The sequence below is a fragment of the Camelus bactrianus genome, chromosome 3 (genome assembly GCF_048773025.1).
Source record: "Camelus bactrianus isolate YW-2024 breed Bactrian camel chromosome 3, ASM4877302v1, whole genome shotgun sequence".
NCBI lineage: Eukaryota > Metazoa > Chordata > Mammalia > Artiodactyla > Camelidae > Camelus > Camelus bactrianus.
Window position 1 is genome coordinate 2586080 of NC_133541.1, and position 19117 is coordinate 2605196.

Here is a 19117-nt window from a genome sequence, read left to right on the forward strand (position 1 = left end):
TTTTCCAGAAGAGCTGTTTTTTTCTTTCAAACCCTCCCGCAGCCCCAACATCCCCATTGTCCCCGTCATCTCTATCCAAGAGCTTTCAGATCAAATCTTGGCATCTTCCACCCAATCTGGAGGCTTCTGCAAAATGAGGGTGTCTTTCAGTAATTCGCTGAATTGACAGTTCTGTCCTGCAGTCCAATGCACAGCGATTTTCCTCGACGACCACAGTTACCGTTTTCAGCACACCGCAGCTGATGGTGTGCGCTGTGCCTGTGCGGCTCTTTGTGGGGTCAGACCACCCTGTTCAAGGCAACCCTAATCCTGACGCCCCACCGCCCAGGCACGCCGAGACCCTCGGCACCAGGCCTGTCTCCTTTCAGCCAGGGCCCGAGGGCTCCCAGGAAGGTTGGAGCCTTTGCACCAGCTGATCCAGCCCAGCTCGGGCCTGTGTCCTGCCCCAGCACTCGGCACTGCCAGTTTCACAGGGCTGGTGTGCGTAGGTCCCTGGGGCAGCAGGGCCCACGGGCCACAAGTGGAGACAGAAAACCAACCACAAGGTCAGCGGTCAGCACAGAGGGGCAGCTGGGGGCTTCCAGGAGGATGCAGCAGAAAGCACCGGGGCCCCCGAGGAGGCCGGGCAGAGCTCTCAGTCCCAGCTTGAGGGCTTGGGGACACGTCAGACATCTTGGGACAGCGGGAGCCACCTGCCACGTGGACTCAGAGTCTCCAGGGCAGCTGAGAAAGGTCCCCATCACGACAGGTAGGTCAAGATGGAAGGAAGTGCATGGGGGCAGAGGGGCGCACTTCCAAGCAGAGGCAGGTCTGGGCCTGGAGATGTGGGTGGGCCAGGGGGCCAGGCAGGGTTCACTCTCCCTGGCCCTCCTCAGCCCCCCTCCCACACACTCAGTTTTATATAAAACGTCCTCTTTGAGTTTTCAGGACCCTCTGCTGGAGACAAGAGCTCCGTCCCTGGGGTCCTAGTGATTCCGACCTGCCGCTCCCCAGCCTCCAGGTTTGAACGTCGCAACGAAGCGACCCTCAGGCCGGAGGCCCTCCTGCGGCCCCGCCACCCACCCTGGAGAGCTCAGGGCCGCAGGTCGGGGGGTGGGGTGGAAATGCTGGAAGGCGTAAGCTCTCTCTCCTGGCTGGACGTCCCACCAGAGACAGGCTCAGATCCAAAGGTGGGAGATGGCGCGGAGATTCGGCAACACCTGACCTACTTCCTCCAGCATCTCACCTGTGGGGCCAGGACACCTGTAATTACACGTCCACAGAACGGAGCTTTCAAGGCACCAAGCTCCCGCTTGCAAAAATGGATGCAGGGGCTGTGAATTCCACAAACCAGCGCAGAGGCTTGGGCAGTGACCGAGGCGGGATGGGCAGCGTCAGGGGCAGGACCTGGTGCACGACGCAGCCTTGTCGCTGAGAAGGTCTGGCCGAGGGGGTGAGAGGCAGCGGGGCGGGCACAGGCCAGGCACGGAGAAGGCCCATCCTCCGCCCGCGTCCACAAACACACACCAGGTGGCACCTGAGGGAACACCCGAGCCAGTGCCAGGGCCAGAGGTAAAGGCTCGAGAGGCATGGACCCTGCTCCCCGGCCGTGGCTGCAGCCCCGCTCGCTCAGCTGGGAGAGCGCCCAGAAGCCAGACCCACCCTGGCTGCGGCTCAAGGAAATCCCTTGTCTCCGGGGCTCTCACTACAGGGCTGGAGTGAGAGAATCTCGAAATTCAAGAGCAGCAGCGCTTCCTGCCGTCCAGTCACTTCAGCAAATACCCTCAGGAAGTGACAGGCCTGGGGCCAGAGAGGGTGTCCTAGGCTCCGGGCTGTGAGACCACCACCCCACTCCCCCCACCCCCAGTCCCGGGCTGTCAGGGCTCCCAGCTGCAGGAGAACCTCTCCAGCTACAGGCAGCCCCTATCTGGGCACCTCCTACCCCATGGCACCCTCAGATAGGAGAGCATCCCCAGAACATCCTGCCTCAACCCCCACTCCCAGTGGCTGGAGGCCCCTCCAAAATTCTGGGTCCAGGGCCTCATCTGTGGGAAGCCCCAGGGAACATCCTAGCCCCACCCCCTAACTGCAAGGAGTTCCCCTCACCCACACCCTGGCTACAGCCCCCAGCTGTGGGAGTCCCCCTTTATCTTCGAGGAGACCCTTGGGCACATTCTGTACTTTCCAGTGGCAGGCAGCCCCCCAGAGCTTCCCAGCTCTGCCCCCAGCTGCAGAGAACCCCTGACCCACCAGTTACACTGTGGGGCCAGGCTGGGACACAGGGCCCCTGGTGCTGGTCAGTGGAGCAGGGGTGGAGAGCAGCCTGGGGCAGCCTACCCCCTGGCTGGGTGGTCATTCCTTGAGCACAGCAGGGAAGCATGGAGATGATCCGTCTGACTGCTCCTTAGAATGAAAGCACAGGTGCGGTTGAGATGGACTGGAAGGGGGCAGGCAGCTGGGAGACCACTGCACAGGGTGGGGCGGCGGCAGAAGTAGCCCCGACAACCCTGAGACACCTCCACGCTGGGTGGCTGTAGGCGCTGACAGCAGCAAAAGGGAGCAGTCCAGCTGGAGACAGACTGAGCTGAGGGGGCCTGCGGGACCGCAGGAGGGTGCGGGGATGGTAAGTCACATGGCACAAAAGTGACCAATGACTCCCCCCTGTGGGCGAGAAAGGTCTACTGCTATAGAGAGGGGGGTTCTGTCACTTGCTCTGTGCATGAGACGGTGGGGGGCTGGCCTGGGGGAGTGAATGGACCCCAGTGTGAAAGACCCCCGCTCTGGGGTGGGCGTCCAGTGCCTGGCCCACCCCCGCACGCCCACTGGCTAGGGCACAGCTGCGCGCAGGCGCTGGGCGCAGCAGGAGCAGCAGGTCCCCGTCGAGTGGCACACGCCAGCCCTCACCTGCTGGACCTGGCACGAGACACACTTAGGGAGCCCTGCCCATGGCCCCATCCTCCGGGTCTGAAATGTGAAAATTGTGAAAGATGTTGTTTCAAAAGTTCTTAGGTGGCAACTAACTTTTTAGGGAAAATAAGTCACTCCTCCAGTGCCAAGATGGAAATATGGCTTTCCGGAGGAAAAAGGCCGCAGGTCCAGGCACCTGAGCTGGCCTCTCACAGGAGCACAGGGCGAGGCCAGCGGCTCCACCCGGGACGGTCCAGGAGCATCACCAAATGCAGCGAAGCCAGAAGCCGGGAGGCCAGCTGCCACTTGCAGGGCCTTTAGCAACGTTGACAACACCCCAGCTGACGATGCTGGAACGTGGTCAAAACACCAAGGAACATGCGCATCAGCTCTAATGCAAGACGTGGCACTGATGGCTGAGCGGTGACTTGGGCTTTAGAAGGACAAACCCGCCACCACATTTAAACATGCTTCCAAGTGCACACTTTCCTCCGGGCTCATCTCAGGATCACTCACAGCTGGAACGGAGATTTCCACTGCAACACCAACCCCGACCCCACGGCAGACCCACGAGAACTCGGCAGGGCTCCAGCCCCTGGGTCTGACGGCAGGGTGAGGTTGTGGGAGAGGGGCTCACAGAAGCTGTGCTGAGACTCACCGGGCAGGGGAGCCCCAGGTACTTCCTCCAAACTTCCCACCGCCTGGCGCCCTCTGGGGTCGGGCCTGTGGATGGCAGGGTGGGCAAGGCATTGGCTCCTTCAGTGGGGCTCAGTGCTCCCTTCAGGGACAAAATCCTGCGTTTTTAACATGAGAAGTAACCAACCTATATGTCCACCGACAGATGACCGGGTAAAGAAGCTGTGGTGTATTTACACAATGGAACACTGCTCAGCTATAAAAAGGAATAGAATAATGCCATTTGCAGCAACATGCACGGACCTGGAGGTCGTCATTCTAAGTGAAGGAAGCCAGAAAGAGAAAGAAAAATACCATATGAGATCACTCATATGTGGAATCTAAAACAATAAAAATAAAAGGACACTACAAACTCCTCGATAAAACAGAATCAGACTCACAGACAGAGTAAGCAATCTTGTGGTTACCGGGGGAGGGGATAAATTTGGGAGTTTGCGATTTACAAATGTTAGCCACTGTATATAAAAATACATTAAAAAAACACACATTTCTTCTGTATAGCACAGGGAACTATGTTCAATATCTTGTAATAACCTTTAATGAAAAAATATGAAAATGAATGTATGTCTGTATATGCATGACTGGGACGTTGTGCTGTGCACCAGACATTGACACATTGTAACCGACTTTACTTCAATAAAAAAATTAAAATAAAATAAAATGAGAAGGAAGACTGACTGTGTCTTACTCAGTGTTGAGACATTAAAGAGGGGGTAAGACAGAACTATGCGTGTGGACGTGTGTGTCCCCATTCTGGGACAGAAAAGCATAAAAAATGAAGAGTCAAGTCTTAGAAGCTTGAATCCCCCGTCTCCCTCCTCAGCATCAACCACAGTTAAGTTCTGCATATGCCCTTCCAGAGAACCAGAATCGGATTAAAGGAGGCTCCGGGGTGGGGGTGGGGGGTTAGCCGAGAAAGCGGCTGGGTCAGACTCCACGCTGAGCCAGCCCGCACCGCCCGGGGTCCGGGGTCAGCACAGCACCTGGGCCTGCGCCCCTCACCTGGGCAAGGGGACACGGCGCCCCCTCCTCCCCGCCTCCCAGCGGCAAGGACGCTGGAGTCACCAGGACCTCTGGGCACAGATGTACCAGTGCCACCATCAGGCAACCCCTCGGGGAGCAGCCTGGAAGCCCTGCTCCAGGGCCGCCACCCCTAACACAGACCCAGGCTGAGACATGGGGGCGCTTGCTGCCATCCTTTTATCAGAACTCGGGCATTCGGATAACAACTCAGAGAAAGACATTGCCCACTTTTGGGTAACGAAAGTCCACGCAGGCCACCGCACAGGCCTGTCCCTAGAGTCACCCCTCCTGGTAAGCCTCCCTACGGACTAGCCGGCGGAGGGGTGCACACAGTGGCCTCGCCTCCAAGGACTTGGTTCCAAAGTGTCTGGGAAACCAGGCTGCTTTCCAGGAAGTAAATCCTCACTGACACTGGTTACAGGGAATTCAGAAACAGGGAAGTGACAGAGCTGAAGTGGGGATGTGCCCACGACCACGGCTTCCAACGGGAAGTACCAAAAGGCTGGAGTGACGTAACACCCCTGCGTGACTCCCAGACCAACAAAGCACCCTGTGATCTGTCACTAAGTTTCTACCAGTCACGGTTGCTCTGATCTTAACGTGTGGTTCTCCCTCCAAAGAGATGCTTAAGCTCCTCACCAAATGTGCAGTTAAGTGACAGACGGACGGACCAGTCATTCACCCCCAGGCACGGGCAGCCCCTCCCCCACAGCCAATGCCAGCAGGTAACACAGGCACACTTGCTGGGCCATCTGCGCTCACAGCTCAGCGCCCTGGGGGGTCTCAGACGTTGCAGGTTCCATCTACTTACTGGTTTGGGGAGGCAGCGTTCTTTGCTTGGCTCGGCCAGTTCACTCTGTGGAAACTCTACCATAACGCAGTACGTAAAGGGGAAACGCTTTGCAGAGTGTTTTTGGTGAAAAGCAAAATGTTCCCGCAGAGCGGGGCTTGGAACTGGGAGGGTAAACTCAGGCTACACACCCTTGGCCTCACACTGCAGGCCTCGGAACAGGAGCAGGACTTGGTTACAAAGATGCCAAGATGATTCTGCAATGGCCCCTGAAACACTGCAACAAGGCACACACAAAGTGTCCCTCCCTCTCTGGAGGGTGAAGACACCCACCCGCCTGGTCCGCTCTTGAATTCTCGCAGACGCTCGGGCAAGAACGGCCCACAGGAGTTGCTCCAAACCGTACGACGCTGTGACCCCGCCCGAGGGCGCTGGGATTTCTGACTCTACTCTGACGTCTGTCCCCTCCCTTGTTTACTCTCTCAGCAACCAGCTGACTCTCTGCAGTGGACCCCTCTCCCCTGGGGGCAGTGAGCACAGAGTCCTGGCCAGGACAGACATGGCCCCCCCCGTGCACCCGCAGGACCAGAGGCTCCTGGGGTGGTGGGAGCTCGGGGGGGCCATCCAGGCTGGAGGGGGCCCCTCTCAGAGGTGGTGTTTCACCGCGGGCCCGAGGGAGCTGCAGAGCGGCCAGGAGAGACAGGGGGATAACAGCAGGAGGCCGGGTGACCAGCCAGGCCCAGGCAGCGCTGAGGGGTCAGGGCCCCACCCCAGGGGCACTCACCCCAGCGGGCTCTAAGCCGCAGAGCCGTGGGAGGAAGGCCCTGCTGGGTCACAGGGCGCACCTGCTCAGGAGCCCAGAGGAAGGGGCTGCGGATGCCGGGCAGAGCACCTGGTAGCAGACGAGGTGCCGACAGACCACACGGGCGAGTGGAGCTGGTGTCTGTTCCTTACACGCACAGGGACCAGCGGAGCACAGCCCTGCCCTTTCGCGTTCCAGGAGGCCCGCCACCCTATCCGCTCTTCCCTCGCCTCAGTCTTCGCTGCCTGTTTCTTCTCCCGCCGACAACAACTAAACCCGCCAAAGGAGGCACCGAGGGGAAAATCAGGCATCTGGAAAATGACAGCTTTAGACTGATTTCAAGACTTCTCACTCCAATATTATTTCAAATGAATTACCTTACACATTAAAAAACACTTTAATCTCCCCCCTAAAAGAGTTTTGTCACAGTCGGAGATACAGTCCCCACCGTCTGGACAAACGCTGCAGACCGGAAACTTCTCTGCTTCAACGTTCAGTTCTGGAGTCAGAGAAAGGCCGTCTCATGAGCAATTTACAGAAACGCAAACCCAACTCACAACCAGAGTCCGGAAGGCCAGCTTGCAGGTCCTACCGGCTCGGGGAAGTGTCCCTCCAGGCCAGGAGCCACGCGAAGGGAAGGGACAAGTGTGGGGACCCCAAGTCCTGCAGTGTGCACCCCTCAGCCAGGGCCGGGCCCCTCAACAGGTTAAACGTGCTGGAGCAGACGGCGCCCGCACGCTGTTCCCCAGGCTGGACCAGGTTGTGCACGACCGAGTCGGGCCGCAAGCTCAGCCCCACGCGGACCCCGGGAACAACTCGCAAACGCAGAGGCAGACGTCTTCCCGCCAGTTATCTGCAGGGCACCCCGCACAGTCCGCACCACACTGCCGCTGGCAATGACTCAAGTGACCAGCGAGGTCCCCACACACCAAGCGCATCAGGTGACAAAGTCACATCCGGGGGAGCCGCTCCGGTACCGCGCGGGGCCGGAACGCAGCGGGAGCGGGCGCCCGTACCAAGGGTGCGAGGCGCGGCCGACCTGCGTGCGGGTCTGAGGTCGGGGTGCAGGGATCCAGGGATCAGGGAAAGGGGCATAGGGACGGGTGCGGGGACCTAGGGACTGGGGATGCGGAGCCAGGTTCGGGGCACCGGCGGCGGGAACCAGAGGATGGGGTGAGGGCGGCGAGGATGCGGGTTGCGGGCCTCAGGGGAGTGTGGCGATCGCGGGTCCTGGGGCCCGGGGCCGCGAGGCTGGGCCGCGCCCGCGGTCCCCTTCCCAGCCCCCTCCGGCCGCGCATCCCGGACCCTCGGCGCAGCCCCGGGCCCGGGGCGTGTCGGGCACACGGCGGACACCCACCTGGGCCTTCTGCAGGGCGCTGAGGCGCAGCTCGTGTACGAAAGGGTTCCGCCCCGGGGGCGCCAGCCGCCGCGCGTCGCTGGTCCCCGCGCTGGAGGCGGGGGCGGCGCGGGAATCGCGTCCCCGCAGCCTCATGGCCGCGCCGCCCGCTGCGAGGGGCGCGGGGCGCGGAGCCAGGCGCCGAGGTGGGTGCGGAGCTGGGGACCGAGCGGGGCGCGGAGCTGGGCGCGGGGAGCCGGGCGCGGGCAGACGATGCGCGGCGGCAGGAGCGGGCCGGGAGCCCGGCCGCGCAGGCGCAGGAAGGGCAGCGGCATGACGTGGGCGGGGCGGGGCGGGGCGGGCTCGGGAGGGGCTCCGCGTGAGCCCCGCCTCCCGAGGGCCCCGAGAGGCAGCCCCTCCGCGCTCCCCCGCCGCGCGCCCTGCGCCTGGGTTAGCTCGCGGGGACCAAGGCCGACCCGTTCCCAGGGGCGCCGAGGCCCTGGCGGAGAGCCTCCTGCTGTGGCCGGACCACTGGGCTTTGCCAGCCGGGCCTGGTCCCCGAGAAGGGGAGATCCGGCCCCCAGCGCAGTGCTGCCCGCCACGTCGCCCCCTTCCGCCGCTCAGGGTATGGACCCGGGGGCGGGGCCGTGGGGGGAAGGGAGAGTCAGCGACACGGGGACAGAAGACCAGGAGGGCACGCGTTCCCATGGCGTGTGGGTGAGGAGCCCCCGGCAGTCCTGGTGCCAGGCCGCCCCAGCTGCCCAAATCCCGACGCACACGAGGAACAGGCCCCAGCCAGGCCGCACGTGTGACAGGCCTGCAGGAGATTCCACTGGGTCCCCGCCCCAGACCCAGCTCCCGCGGCTTTTCTTCCGTCTGTCCTGTCCTCAGAAGGGCTCCCCTGGGCTGCTCCGTGGTCCTGCCAGTCCTGGCTGTGAGCTGCACTAGGAGACCCTGAGGGCAGGCCTCATCCCGGACTCTCCAGGTCCTCTCGGGCCACAGGGTCCATTCGGGTGGTGGGCCCCGGCATGTGCGGACTGGGACCCAGTGATCTGAGAAGCAGGTGATGAATTGTTCCCATTCCCTAAGGACTCTGGTTCATGGAATAACACCTGTGGGTGAAGGGGGGTGCTGGGGGTCCCTATTTGTGGCACAGCACTAACCAGGGCAAAAGCAAAATAGCTCCCTCTTCAAAATTTATAAATTTCAAAACTTCACTGCAAACCTTTTGCAGTGAGAACAGCTACATTTCTGCACGTCTCTCCCTGCGGCCCTGACAGGCAGGAGACGGAAGGCGTGAGCTGGCATGGGCTGCCGGTGAGGAGAGGCTGGCGTACAGCAGCAGCCCCGTCAGGTCACACGTGGACGCCTGGAACCGCTGGGAGGAGCCCAGCTCTTCTGGAGTGCTCTGGGGCTGCCTGCCTGACCTCTCCAAGGCCCTGGGCTCCTGGGGGCACCTGTGTTCTGCCTGGGTAGTGGGTCAGGGAGTGGTTGACCCTCCGAGAACCCAACCTGCACCCTCGTGGACGACATGGTGAAGTATCTCCATGCTGAGGGTCCTTCTGTGTTTCGATGGAGAGAGAAGAGCCCAGGGACCCAAAGGGAGGCCATGGTCCTGCTGAAGTCTGCGGCATCCTACACACACCGTCAGTGTGGAAGGGAAAGAGCGGGGTGGGGTCCGAACTTCTTCAAAGCCTCATGCTTGACCTGGGCAGGTTACCTCTCCTCGGGACCTTGGCTGTCACATCTGCAAACAGAGCAGCGTCTGCCTCTTCCCCGGTGTCGCGATGACCCAGAAGCCTGGGGATTTGCTGGTGAACTCCAGTAGGCCCCATTTCCCTTGTCTCTGAAGCCATAAGCCATTCAGTTGCCAATTGCTCTGACCACAGAAACGAGCCGAGCTGGGAGAGCTGGTGGGCTGGGCGACGGGCTGTGCGGCGGGAGGGGAAGCTGGGTGGAGGGTGCAAACTGAAGGACACTCACCTCATCAAAACCAGCAGGGCCCTGGGGACCTGAGTGGCCCAGGAGGGCGGAAGCATCCCGGAGAGTGGACCACAGAAGGGACCACAGAAGGGGCGAGTCCGTGGACAGCAGGGCCAGGGAGTCAGGGGTGAGTCTGAAGTTACCTCCTCGGGAGGATGACCAGGGTAAACCTGGAATGGCCACTCAGCAGTGGGATCAGCAGTCGAGACCAGCCTGTGGTGAGCTGTGGTGTGGACGGGGAGATTTAAGAGCCTCTTTCTGGGAAGCTGTGTGATAGAGGATGGGGGAGGGGGTTAGGAGCCAGGACAGGCTCTTTAGGGAGGGGCTTGGGCATGAAGGCAAAGAGCCAGCCCTGCAGGGGAGGCTGAAACCCCTGTTGTGGCCCCATCTCGGTCCTAAAAGATCCTGGGTCAGGCGAAGGGATGGGCTGGGAGTCGGTTGGGGACCGCTCCCCACTGCAGCTGGAGAGGAAGACAGTAGTCACTGGGTGGGTTACTGCTGAGGCTGAGGGTCCTGAGTGGGTGGGGAAGTCAAGGGCTGTCCCCAGTGGTCTAGAGCTGGCCTGGAGTGGTGAAGGCAGGGCTCAGCGCCCCGAGTGTGGGTGCCCCACAGAGGAGAGGGCTGGGCTATGGGCTCCGGACTGGCTGGTCTGCATCTGGAAGGTGCGCTCCCGGAGGAGTAACCCTAAGAGCAGTCCCTCCAGCGTCAGCAAGGCCCCAAGATGTCAGTGAGTCAGGAAATACAGAAAATAAAAAAACATAGTCAATACAGAACACACAGATGCTTTGCAATTTCAAGCATTGTTTTTTCACCAATAGTTATTCTTTCATTTATTTAGGTCTTCTTTTTAATTCTTTGATAGTGTTTAAAATTTTTTTCTACATAAAGATTTCACATTTTACTAGATTGATTCCTGGATGTGTTGTAATTTTGCAGTGGTAAAATAAAGGAATCTATTTAAAAATTTAAAAAATTTTTATTGAAGTGTAGTTGATTTATACTGTTAGATTCAGATGTACAGCAAAAAGATCCAGTTATACATATATATATATATATATATATATATATATATATATATATAATTGTTTTTCTTTTCAGATTCTTTTCCATTATATGTTATTACAAGAAATTGAATACTGTTCCCTGTGCTCTACAGCAGATCCTTGCTGTCTATTTATTTTATGTAGAGTAGTGTGTATCCGTTAATCCCAAACGCCTGTTTTATCCCTCTCCCAGCCTTTCCCCCAAGGAATTTTTTTAAAGTCACTCTTTCTAATTGTTTGTGGCGCATGTTAGACGGCGGGGAGGAGGGGCCCTGGAGGATGCTCCGGCCCCAGGGGGACACGGCCCCAGGATGATGCAGCTGAGTGTCGGACCCCAGCACGTGCAGAGAGCAAGTGTCCAGGAGAACCACAGAATCCTGAGAAATAATCGATGGTGTGGTTTCCAGTCGCTGGTGGTGGTACGGTCTGGTAAGTATCAACAGCGTCTTTCAAAAAGGATGTTTTAAATTTTGATGAAGTCCAGTTTATCAATATGTTTCTCTTATGAATCATGCTTTTTATATCCTTTTTGGAAGTATTTACCTACACCAAGGTCATTAAGATTTTCTTATTTCCTAAGTCAGACGGAGAAAGACCAATACTGCATGACATCACGTACTTGCAGAATCTAAAAAACGCAACACAGCTAGTGACTATAACAAAAAGTAAACAGTCTCACGGTAGAGAACAAACTGGTGGTTACCAGTTGTGTGGGGGGGGGGCGGTGTAGGGGTAGGGGGTTAAGAGGTACAAGCCACGATGTACAAAATAAATAAGCCAAGGATATATTGTGCAGCACGGGGACTGCGGCCAGTATTTTATAGTAACGGTAAATGGGGTAGAACCTTTGAAAACTGTGAATTACTGCATGGGACACCTGTACTTTATATAATATTGGACATCAACGATACTTCAGTAAAAAATAATGAGTAAAACAAAAAAGATTTCCTGATTTCAGAAGTTGTATAGTTTTAGCTTTCACATTACAGGTCTGCATTCCATTTCAAGCTAACGCTTGGGGGGGCCTGGAGTGAGGATGGAGGCTGCATGTCCGGCACCGTTTGTCAGTGTGAACATCCTCGCCCTATTGACTTCCCTCGACAGCTCTGTGATGTGCACATGTGGGTCCGTCTCTGGACCCTGCATGCTGACACCCGTGCTGGTATCACACCGCCCTGATTACTGACGCTTTAGGTTAAGCCTTGAAATCAGATAATGTGAATCCTCCAAATGTTCCTCTGCCAAAACTGCTTCGACCCACGTGGAGCCTTTCACTTCCCATATAAACTTCAGAATGAATTTGTTAGTATCCCAGAAACACTTGTTGGGATTTCTCATGAGATTGTGTTGAATCTGCTGGTCGGTTTGGGAAGATCAACCTCTTGGTAACGTGGTTGCCCGTCCCTGAGTGTGGTGCGCATCGCATTGATCTAGGTTGTCTTCCATTTTCTCAGCAGCGTTTTATCACTCTTGCTTATCGTCTGCAGGTCTCACCTCTGCTTGTCTAATTCTGCCCTTCATTGTATTATGTTTTGATGCTGTTGTAAATGAGATTGTTTCTATTTCAGTTTCCAGAGTCTGTTGCTAGTGTCCAGAAGCACAACTGAATTCCGTATGTTTGCGGTGTGTGCTTCGCCCTTGCTAAGTTCATGCATTAATCCTGTAGCATGTTTGTGGATTTCTTAAGACTCTCCCGACTCACAGCCACGCTACCCGGGGAGGAAGATGGTTTTATTTTTTCCTCCTCATCCTGTGTGCCTTCATGGCTGTTATCTCCTTGCACTGACTGACACCCGCTGCCCAGTGCTGATCAGGGTGGTGCCTCGTTACCAATTTTAGGGGAAAACGTTCAGTCTGGACGTTAGCTGTGCATTTTCAGAGGCACATTTAGTAAAGTGGAGGACGTTGCCTTCTGTTCCCGGTTTGCTGAGAGTTCTCGTCATTCTGTCAAAGCTCTGTTGTATAGTTCTTCTCCTTCATTCAGTTAATATGTTGGATTAAATTGGTTGATGTTCCAATCTTAAACCAACCTTGTTTTTCTGGATAAGCCCCAACTTGATCACATAGAATTATATTTGTTTTTAACTATGTCTTTTGTGATTGTTTTTAAAGCTATCATTTAAAAATGAATCATGTTTTTTTGTGTCATATCTCAAGAATCCTGCTTAACCCAAGGTCACAAATACTTTCACCTATTCTCTTCAAAAAGTTTTATAATTTTATATTGTACATTTAAGTATGTAATCCTTCCTGAGCTACTTTTATATGATATTATACATACACATATATACATACACACAGAAGGGTTTTACAATTTTTTGCGCATGGTATCTGTGGTTCCGTACCGTTTATTGTAAGCACTACCGTTTCCCCACGGAACTGCATGCGCACCTTTGTCAGGAGCCAGCTGACAGCATGCATGTGCTTCTGTTTCCGGGCAGTCTGTCCTGCCCCGTTGATCTGTTTATCCATTTTAGCGCCCAGCCCGCCCCGCCTTGATCGCAGGAGCCCTACAACACGTCTTGAGGTCGCTTAGTGCTGGTCCTCAGGCTTGGTTTTCCTTTTTGAAAGTCGGTCCAGCTGTCCCAGGTCCTTTCCATTTCCACGTGAATCTTAGCATCAGCCGTGACTTTCCACAGAAAACCCTTCTGCCATTCTGAGTGGGACTGTGTTGCTCTGGATTTCGAATCACTTTGGGAGAAGCGACATCTTAGCAACCTCGAGTCTTGTGGTCCGTCAGCGTGCGTGTGTCGCAGCTTGTTAAGGTTTTCTTCGCTTTCCCTCGGCTCAGGGTGGAAATCTTGAACGCCTTCTGTCGGGTTTATCACAGCGCATTGAGTTTCTGGTGCTGCTGCACGTGACACTTGAGATGCCCGTTCTGATTGTTCATTGCTCGTGTGTAGGAGGGCATCTCACTTCTCGTGCAGATCTCGTGTCGTGAACTGACCAGGCTCCCTTGTGAGTTCTAGTAGCGCTCTCGTAAGCTCTGTGTCTTCTAGGCAGAAGACCGTGCTCTCTGCAAATAAAGGCATTTTCACTCCTCCTGTTCTCATGTTCTGACTTGGATCCCTTACTTCTCTTACTGGCTGGAACCCTGAGTGAGCTGTTGGACAGAAGTGGTGACAGTGGACAGCCCTGCGTTTCCCACTTGGGCAAAGCACGTTATCCTTTTCCTTATGCTGCTGGAGGCTGTGTGCAGACGCTTTAAATGGCGACGTGCCTGCGTATTCGAGCAGGCACAGCGTCCTCTCCTGCAGCGTCCACGTCTGGCTTCGGTGCCAGCGCAGCGCTGGCCTTTAGGAAGGGCTGTTTAGTTCTTCCGGAGTTTCTGGGCGAGTTTGCGTGGTGCCGGCATCACCTCTTCCTCAAATGTTTGGCGGGGGTTCCTGTGAAGCCACCTGGTGTCATTTTCTTTCTGGGGCCATTTTAATTCAAATTCAGATTCTTTAATAATCAGAGCGTAGTGCCCGTGAGCCTTTAATCGCCCTTTTCTTCCTCCTAGAAGGACGCAAGGCTCGTTCTGACTTAGGAGGATCTCACCTTGAGCTTTTACCTTAATTTCACCTGCAAAGACCCTGTTTCCAAATAAGGTCACATCCGCAGGTACTGGGGAGCGGGACTTGGGCATGTCTTTTTGGGGGGGACACCGTCCAGCCCACTGCAGCCAGCTAATCTTGGGCAATTTTGGCAAAATCCATGACTAGATGATAAAGATAAAAGCCAGTGTGTGTCGGCTCCACGTGACCCCTCTGTCCACGGCATCACTCTGTTGAGATCAGAGCTCAGGGCTCCCTTCCTCATGGTCTGGGGGTTACCACCTCCGTGGAAGCGGCTCAACCAAGGTGCCCTCTTCCAAAAGCAGCCTAGTGAGTCTGCAAAGGACGGCTCAGGAACCTGCACGATTCCACCAGCTCTGGGGAGCGAGTTCGTCTGTGGGCCGGCAGCCCCTCTTGCCCTCAGGCTTTGTCTCACTGCAAGTTCCCCACCATCCTCATTACATTTGCTCGACAGGCCTTTAGGGCAGTCTTCCATACACATCTGGCCTTAAGATGCCCAAGCAACCAGTTTGCTGCAGACTGTCCCAGTCCTCAGCATCTTCTCCAAAACTGCCCACGCCTGGCCGACCGAGCACCTGCGGGCATCTGCTGTGTGTCTGGTCCTGGGAACCCCCGTGAGGGAGGCGTCCAGCTGCAGTGCTCCCGGTGAGCCGGGGGACGGGGCTGCTGGGTCTGTGTTCTGCCCCAGGACCCCCCACCCCCGTGCAGGGAACAACTGCCAACGCGGCAGAGGTGACTGTGCAGGCGAATGAGTTTCTAAGACCGTGAAGTATTCCCTGCTGTGCTTTTGTATTCAACTCAGCACTGCTGCAGCTTGGACAAAAGGAAGAAAATATTGCCTATTTGGGGACTTCAACGTGTCAAAACACAACATCGAAGCAGGTCAACCAGCTAAAAGCCATTGCACACACCTGCGGGGTGGGTCCTGTGCACAGGAGAGTCACTTCCTCTGCAGTCAGTTTGGTTTCAAGGTGCACACCCAATACAGAAACACAGGGAAGCACTGCTTCATAGACTAAGGAGTGTACACTGATGGTTCCTTGAAACAAAGATAACGCAGACATCTCGGTGTCCCTGAGTGCCCAGTGGAAGTCCTGTTTCTCCGCCTGTGTGAGGGTGAGGGTGGCTTCTGGCTGGAGGGCCTTCCAGAGCCCTCCCTCCTCCCCAGGCCAGCAGAGGCCGGGGCACTGGCCATGAGGGCATCCAGCTCCATCCAGCGTCCTGGCCCTTGGGGTGTCGTTGCCGAGCCGGGCTGTCCGGGAGCTGGTGACCCAGCCAACGTCACTCCCAGCCTGGGTCGGTTTGGTGCCTTCAGCACAGGCTTTTCTCTGGCGACCCCGCGTGGGCCCAGAACTGGCCAGAAGTGGCAGTGTTGTGTGCCCAGGGCAGCAGAAGGTGGCCTTCTCTGGATGGTGGGCACCGTGGCACCCATCTCCCCTGAGAGCTGGAGCTGGACAAGCCCTGAGCCCAGTGCCCTCAGACCCCTCTCCCTCCTGTGGCCACCTGGGCTCTGCGCGGCGCCGGGGTCCTTGTCCCTCAGCATCTGGACGCTCAAGGGCATCTCGCTGCTGCCCTCGCCCCTCCTCAGAGCCTTTCTCCTTGGGCTTCCTGGGGCCGGGAGTCTCCTGCCACCTTCCTGGCCTTGGCGGGTGACGCCTGCTCCCTCATCCACCCCTTGACAGCACCTTCCCCAGGCTCCCCCTCCCCTCCAGGCCTCTTGTTCCCTCCCTCCCTCCCCTCCTCCTCACTCCGGCAATATAGGGCCGTTCTACAGACAGAAAAATTGAGACACAAGAAACAGCGGCCGAGATCCTAGTCAGGACTGTGAAGGCTGCGGCCGTGACTCTCATGGGCTTTTCCCTCTGCTCGTGTGTCAGGACGGACGGTGTCCTGTGGTCACTCACGGCTGCAGGCTGCCTTCTCGACACAGGTCTTAGTTTTACAGAGCTTGGACTTGGATTTCAGATAAAACCGTCTTCCTCAGAGACACAGACATTTGACATCAAGTAAGGACACAGAGACTTGACATTGTTTTATATTTTATTTGTAATTTTCGACTCATTTACTTTTCAATGATCATTTAATGTCACCCTCACCACACAGGTGTGTGACGCCGACAGCGTGCCGGCGATCCACGCCACTGTCCTGGAGACGCAGGTTTAAGGGGCCCCTGGGGATTTAAAGTCTCATCGTCCAGGCGGCGCCTCCCTTAGCAGTGTCACCTGTCCCACCTTCCTCGGCAGGAAGATGGTTCTCCTCGGCGTGGAGCACAGTCTGAGACGCTGCTCGTTTCAGGGGGCCTCTGGGCAAACCAAACCGCCTTAGAAACTCAGAGGCACAGCTCCTTCACATGCTGGGCTTGCAGAGCTAGTGTTTGCAGGTAAGTTTGCTTCCTAAAATGCCCCCCCAAAAGCACACATATGAAAACATGTTCTCAAAACCGTGCTGTCTTATGAAAAAAAATTGCTCGCAGTAACTCATTCCAGTTGACTTTGAGAAATAGTGTGTTGAATTATTTTCAACAAATTTGCAAAGAAAAATCTCACTTTTCAGAGGAAAGGCATGTTCCTGAAGGAGGAGATCGACGGTGAGGAGGGGACAGAGGCCAGGCCACATCCTTCCTCACCTCGTTAGTGACAGAACATGTACATCTCAGAAGGAAGTATTGTCACCCGGGATAAAGATGGCATTTCCCAGCCTACCAGCCAGTTAGCTGTACTCATGTGACTCAGTTTGGAGCCAGATGGGACACAAGCACAAGATTTGTGGGACTTCTGGGAAGCACCCTTAAGGAGAGGGTGCTTTCCTAATGGCTGGAAGGTGAATGTAATGGCTGGAGCTACAGCATCCATCTTGGGCCATGGAACAATTTTCGGAGTGGAAGGCGTGCTACCAGAGCAACCAGAGAGACGGAGCCTGAGTTCCAGACCTCGTGGAGCGTGGACGGTGCCCCCAAACCTGGGGCTGCCACTGGACTTCGTGACTGGGAAGAAGTGAGCTTCTAGCTTCAAGTTGTTGCCACTTTGGATCTTTCTGCAACTTGCAAGTGAACTTAGTCCTGATGAAAGAACAGGCCGCTAGGGATGCTTGGACTGAAAAAGCAAAGCTCGGGAAGATGTGGTTTTGATCCTTTGATGTCAGACTAGATTTCGGCACTGGCCGCTGTGTACTGAGACTGCGGAGCCCTTTGAGGTCCCTCTGGCCGTCCCTGCCACCTGCTTCCTCTCTCAGCCCCGAGCCGTCCTCGCCCCAGTTTCCACAGGGCCCCTGGCCCGACCCCCTCACCCCTTCCCACACTGCTTCACTCCCCGAAGCCCCTGCTGTCCCTTCAGGAGAGCCCCCCGCCCTCAGTGCTCTGACGCCCCGGGACTTCTTTATTCATTGCGAATCCTGAGAACGTTGTAAGGCACCAGGAGACGTTTCTCAAAAGTGTCACCTTTGCTCTAAGCTCTGGGGACATTTTGGTTGTATCATATCATTGTCTGAAAAAAAAGAGAGAAGAGACGCATTTGGAGAACTCAAACGTTCCTAGACGGTGTAGTGGCATAAATCTGCACACTCGTGATCTGACGAGCCTCGGTGCAGCCAGGGCCGGGGTGCTCGGGGTGGGGATGGGGTTCTGCCTCCAGCTGGGGGAGGACCCTGCACTGTCACAGGTGGGCCCAGCAGGTGCGTGTGGGGAAGGACCTGCTGGAAAGACCCAGAAGCTGGAAGAAGGAAGCGGTAACTCCTGCTGGAAGGTCAGGAAGGTGTCCGAGGAGGAGAGGGCATTTGAGAAGGTCTGAAAGGGGTCCAGGAGGAAAGCAGGGAGAGGCGCTGAGAACACCACTCCCTCCAGTGGAGGCCTGTCTTGTGAGGCCCAGAGCCAGGCCCAGCAGGGTCGGCTGGGGGTGGGGTCGGTGTGAGCCCCCTGCCCCCTCGCCTCCCTCTGGGGTGTGATTGCTGGGCACCGGGTCTTCGGCGAGGACTCTTACGCTCGAGGGCAGCGTCGCAGCCCTCACTCAGCCCGGAGCTGAGGGGCAGCGCGGATGGGCGAGCTGGGCAGTGGGGCTGCGGGCAGCCCTGAGTCCGCTGCTCGCAGCCTGTGCCCGCACGCAAGCCCGTACCTCGTGCAGAGCTGCCCCGCACGCACGGCTGCACGCACGCCTGCCCTCCTCACGCCCCTCCCCTCTGTGCACGGACGCCCCGGCGGTGGCCGCCCAGGGCTTCACTCGGTACGAGTGGTTCTTGCTTCAGCAAACAGGGACAATACCCCGCACGGAAGTGCTTGGTCTCCGGGAGCAGGTGCAGGGAACCACCTGACGCCCCGGCTTTGGGGCGCCGGTTGCGACAGGACCCTTGTGCACATTTCAGTCCTTAAGTCGATAAGGCTGAGAACTCGCGTTGGGTCAGACGTCTTTTACAAGCCACTTGACCTTAAAGACTCGATAAAGAGGGCGTATCCGGTGAAACAGTAGAGGAGAGCAGCCCCGGTGCTTGAGGAAGGACCACGAGGCGGAACTGGGCGCGCCGGCCTCGCGGCCGGGAGGCTTGCGCAGCCCGACCTGAAGCAGCGTATCTTCCACTTCATCGTGTTTTTCCAACGGTCTCCACTTAGAGCGTGCACAGATAGCCCCAGGGAATCTGCTTATTCTGCATTCGTGTTTTTCAAGCTGGAAAGGAAGTACTTCCATGTGTCCGCGATGCCAGTCCCTTTGGTGAGGGCGAGGTTGCTGCCTGGCAGTGGTCCAGGCAGTCCCCCTCCCCCCACCCTGGCTCAGAATTAAGGGTTGTCCTGGAAACCCACTGGTAACCAGCGGTGACCCCCTGGCTGGGACGAGCCAGCACCAGCCCCTAGCCCTTCCTAATCACGCAGCTGCCTTCTGTGACGTGAGGGGCTGAGGCTCAGGAGCTGGGGCTCTGCGATGCCCCTGGGGGGTCCGCGGCGCCCTGTCCTCGCCTGTGAAGCAGGGGTCAGCTGGGCCCACCTGGAGGGTGTGTGCGTCTCTGGTGAGTGCAGGC

At 56.9% G+C, this 19117-nt stretch overlaps 1 protein-coding gene and 1 long non-coding RNA gene across 9 annotated transcripts in view; one reads left to right on the forward strand and one right to left on the reverse strand.

Annotated features, from left to right (window-relative positions):
• LPCAT1 (lysophosphatidylcholine acyltransferase 1) overlaps positions 1–9537 on the reverse strand; it is a 45402-nt gene extending 35865 nt beyond the window's left edge. The window contains exon 1 of one of the 2 annotated variants that reach the window (XM_074355789.1): positions 9517–9537. Coding sequence is in view for 1 of the 2 variants with exons in the window: in XM_074355779.1 (XP_074211880.1) it covers positions 7555–7689 (135 nt within the window). In the remaining variant the exon portion in view is untranslated. Of the gene's footprint in view, positions 1–7554; positions 7827–9516 lie in introns of those variants that run through there. The other variant, XM_074355779.1, reaches the window with a different exon arrangement.
• The window catches only part of LOC105081218 (uncharacterized), a 45402-nt gene continuing 34265 nt past the window's right edge, over positions 7981–19117 (forward strand). For 2 of the 7 annotated variants that reach the window (XR_012503504.1, XR_012503507.1), the window contains exons 1-6: positions 7981–9446; positions 9531–9643; positions 10813–10988; positions 14062–16122; positions 16220–16496; positions 16670–19105. This is a non-coding gene — a long non-coding RNA (uncharacterized LOC105081218). The remainder of the gene's footprint in view (positions 9447–9530; positions 9644–10812; positions 10989–14061; positions 16123–16219; positions 16497–16669; positions 19106–19117) is intronic. The other 5 variants (XR_012503509.1, XR_012503506.1, XR_012503510.1 and 2 more) reach the window with 5 other exon arrangements.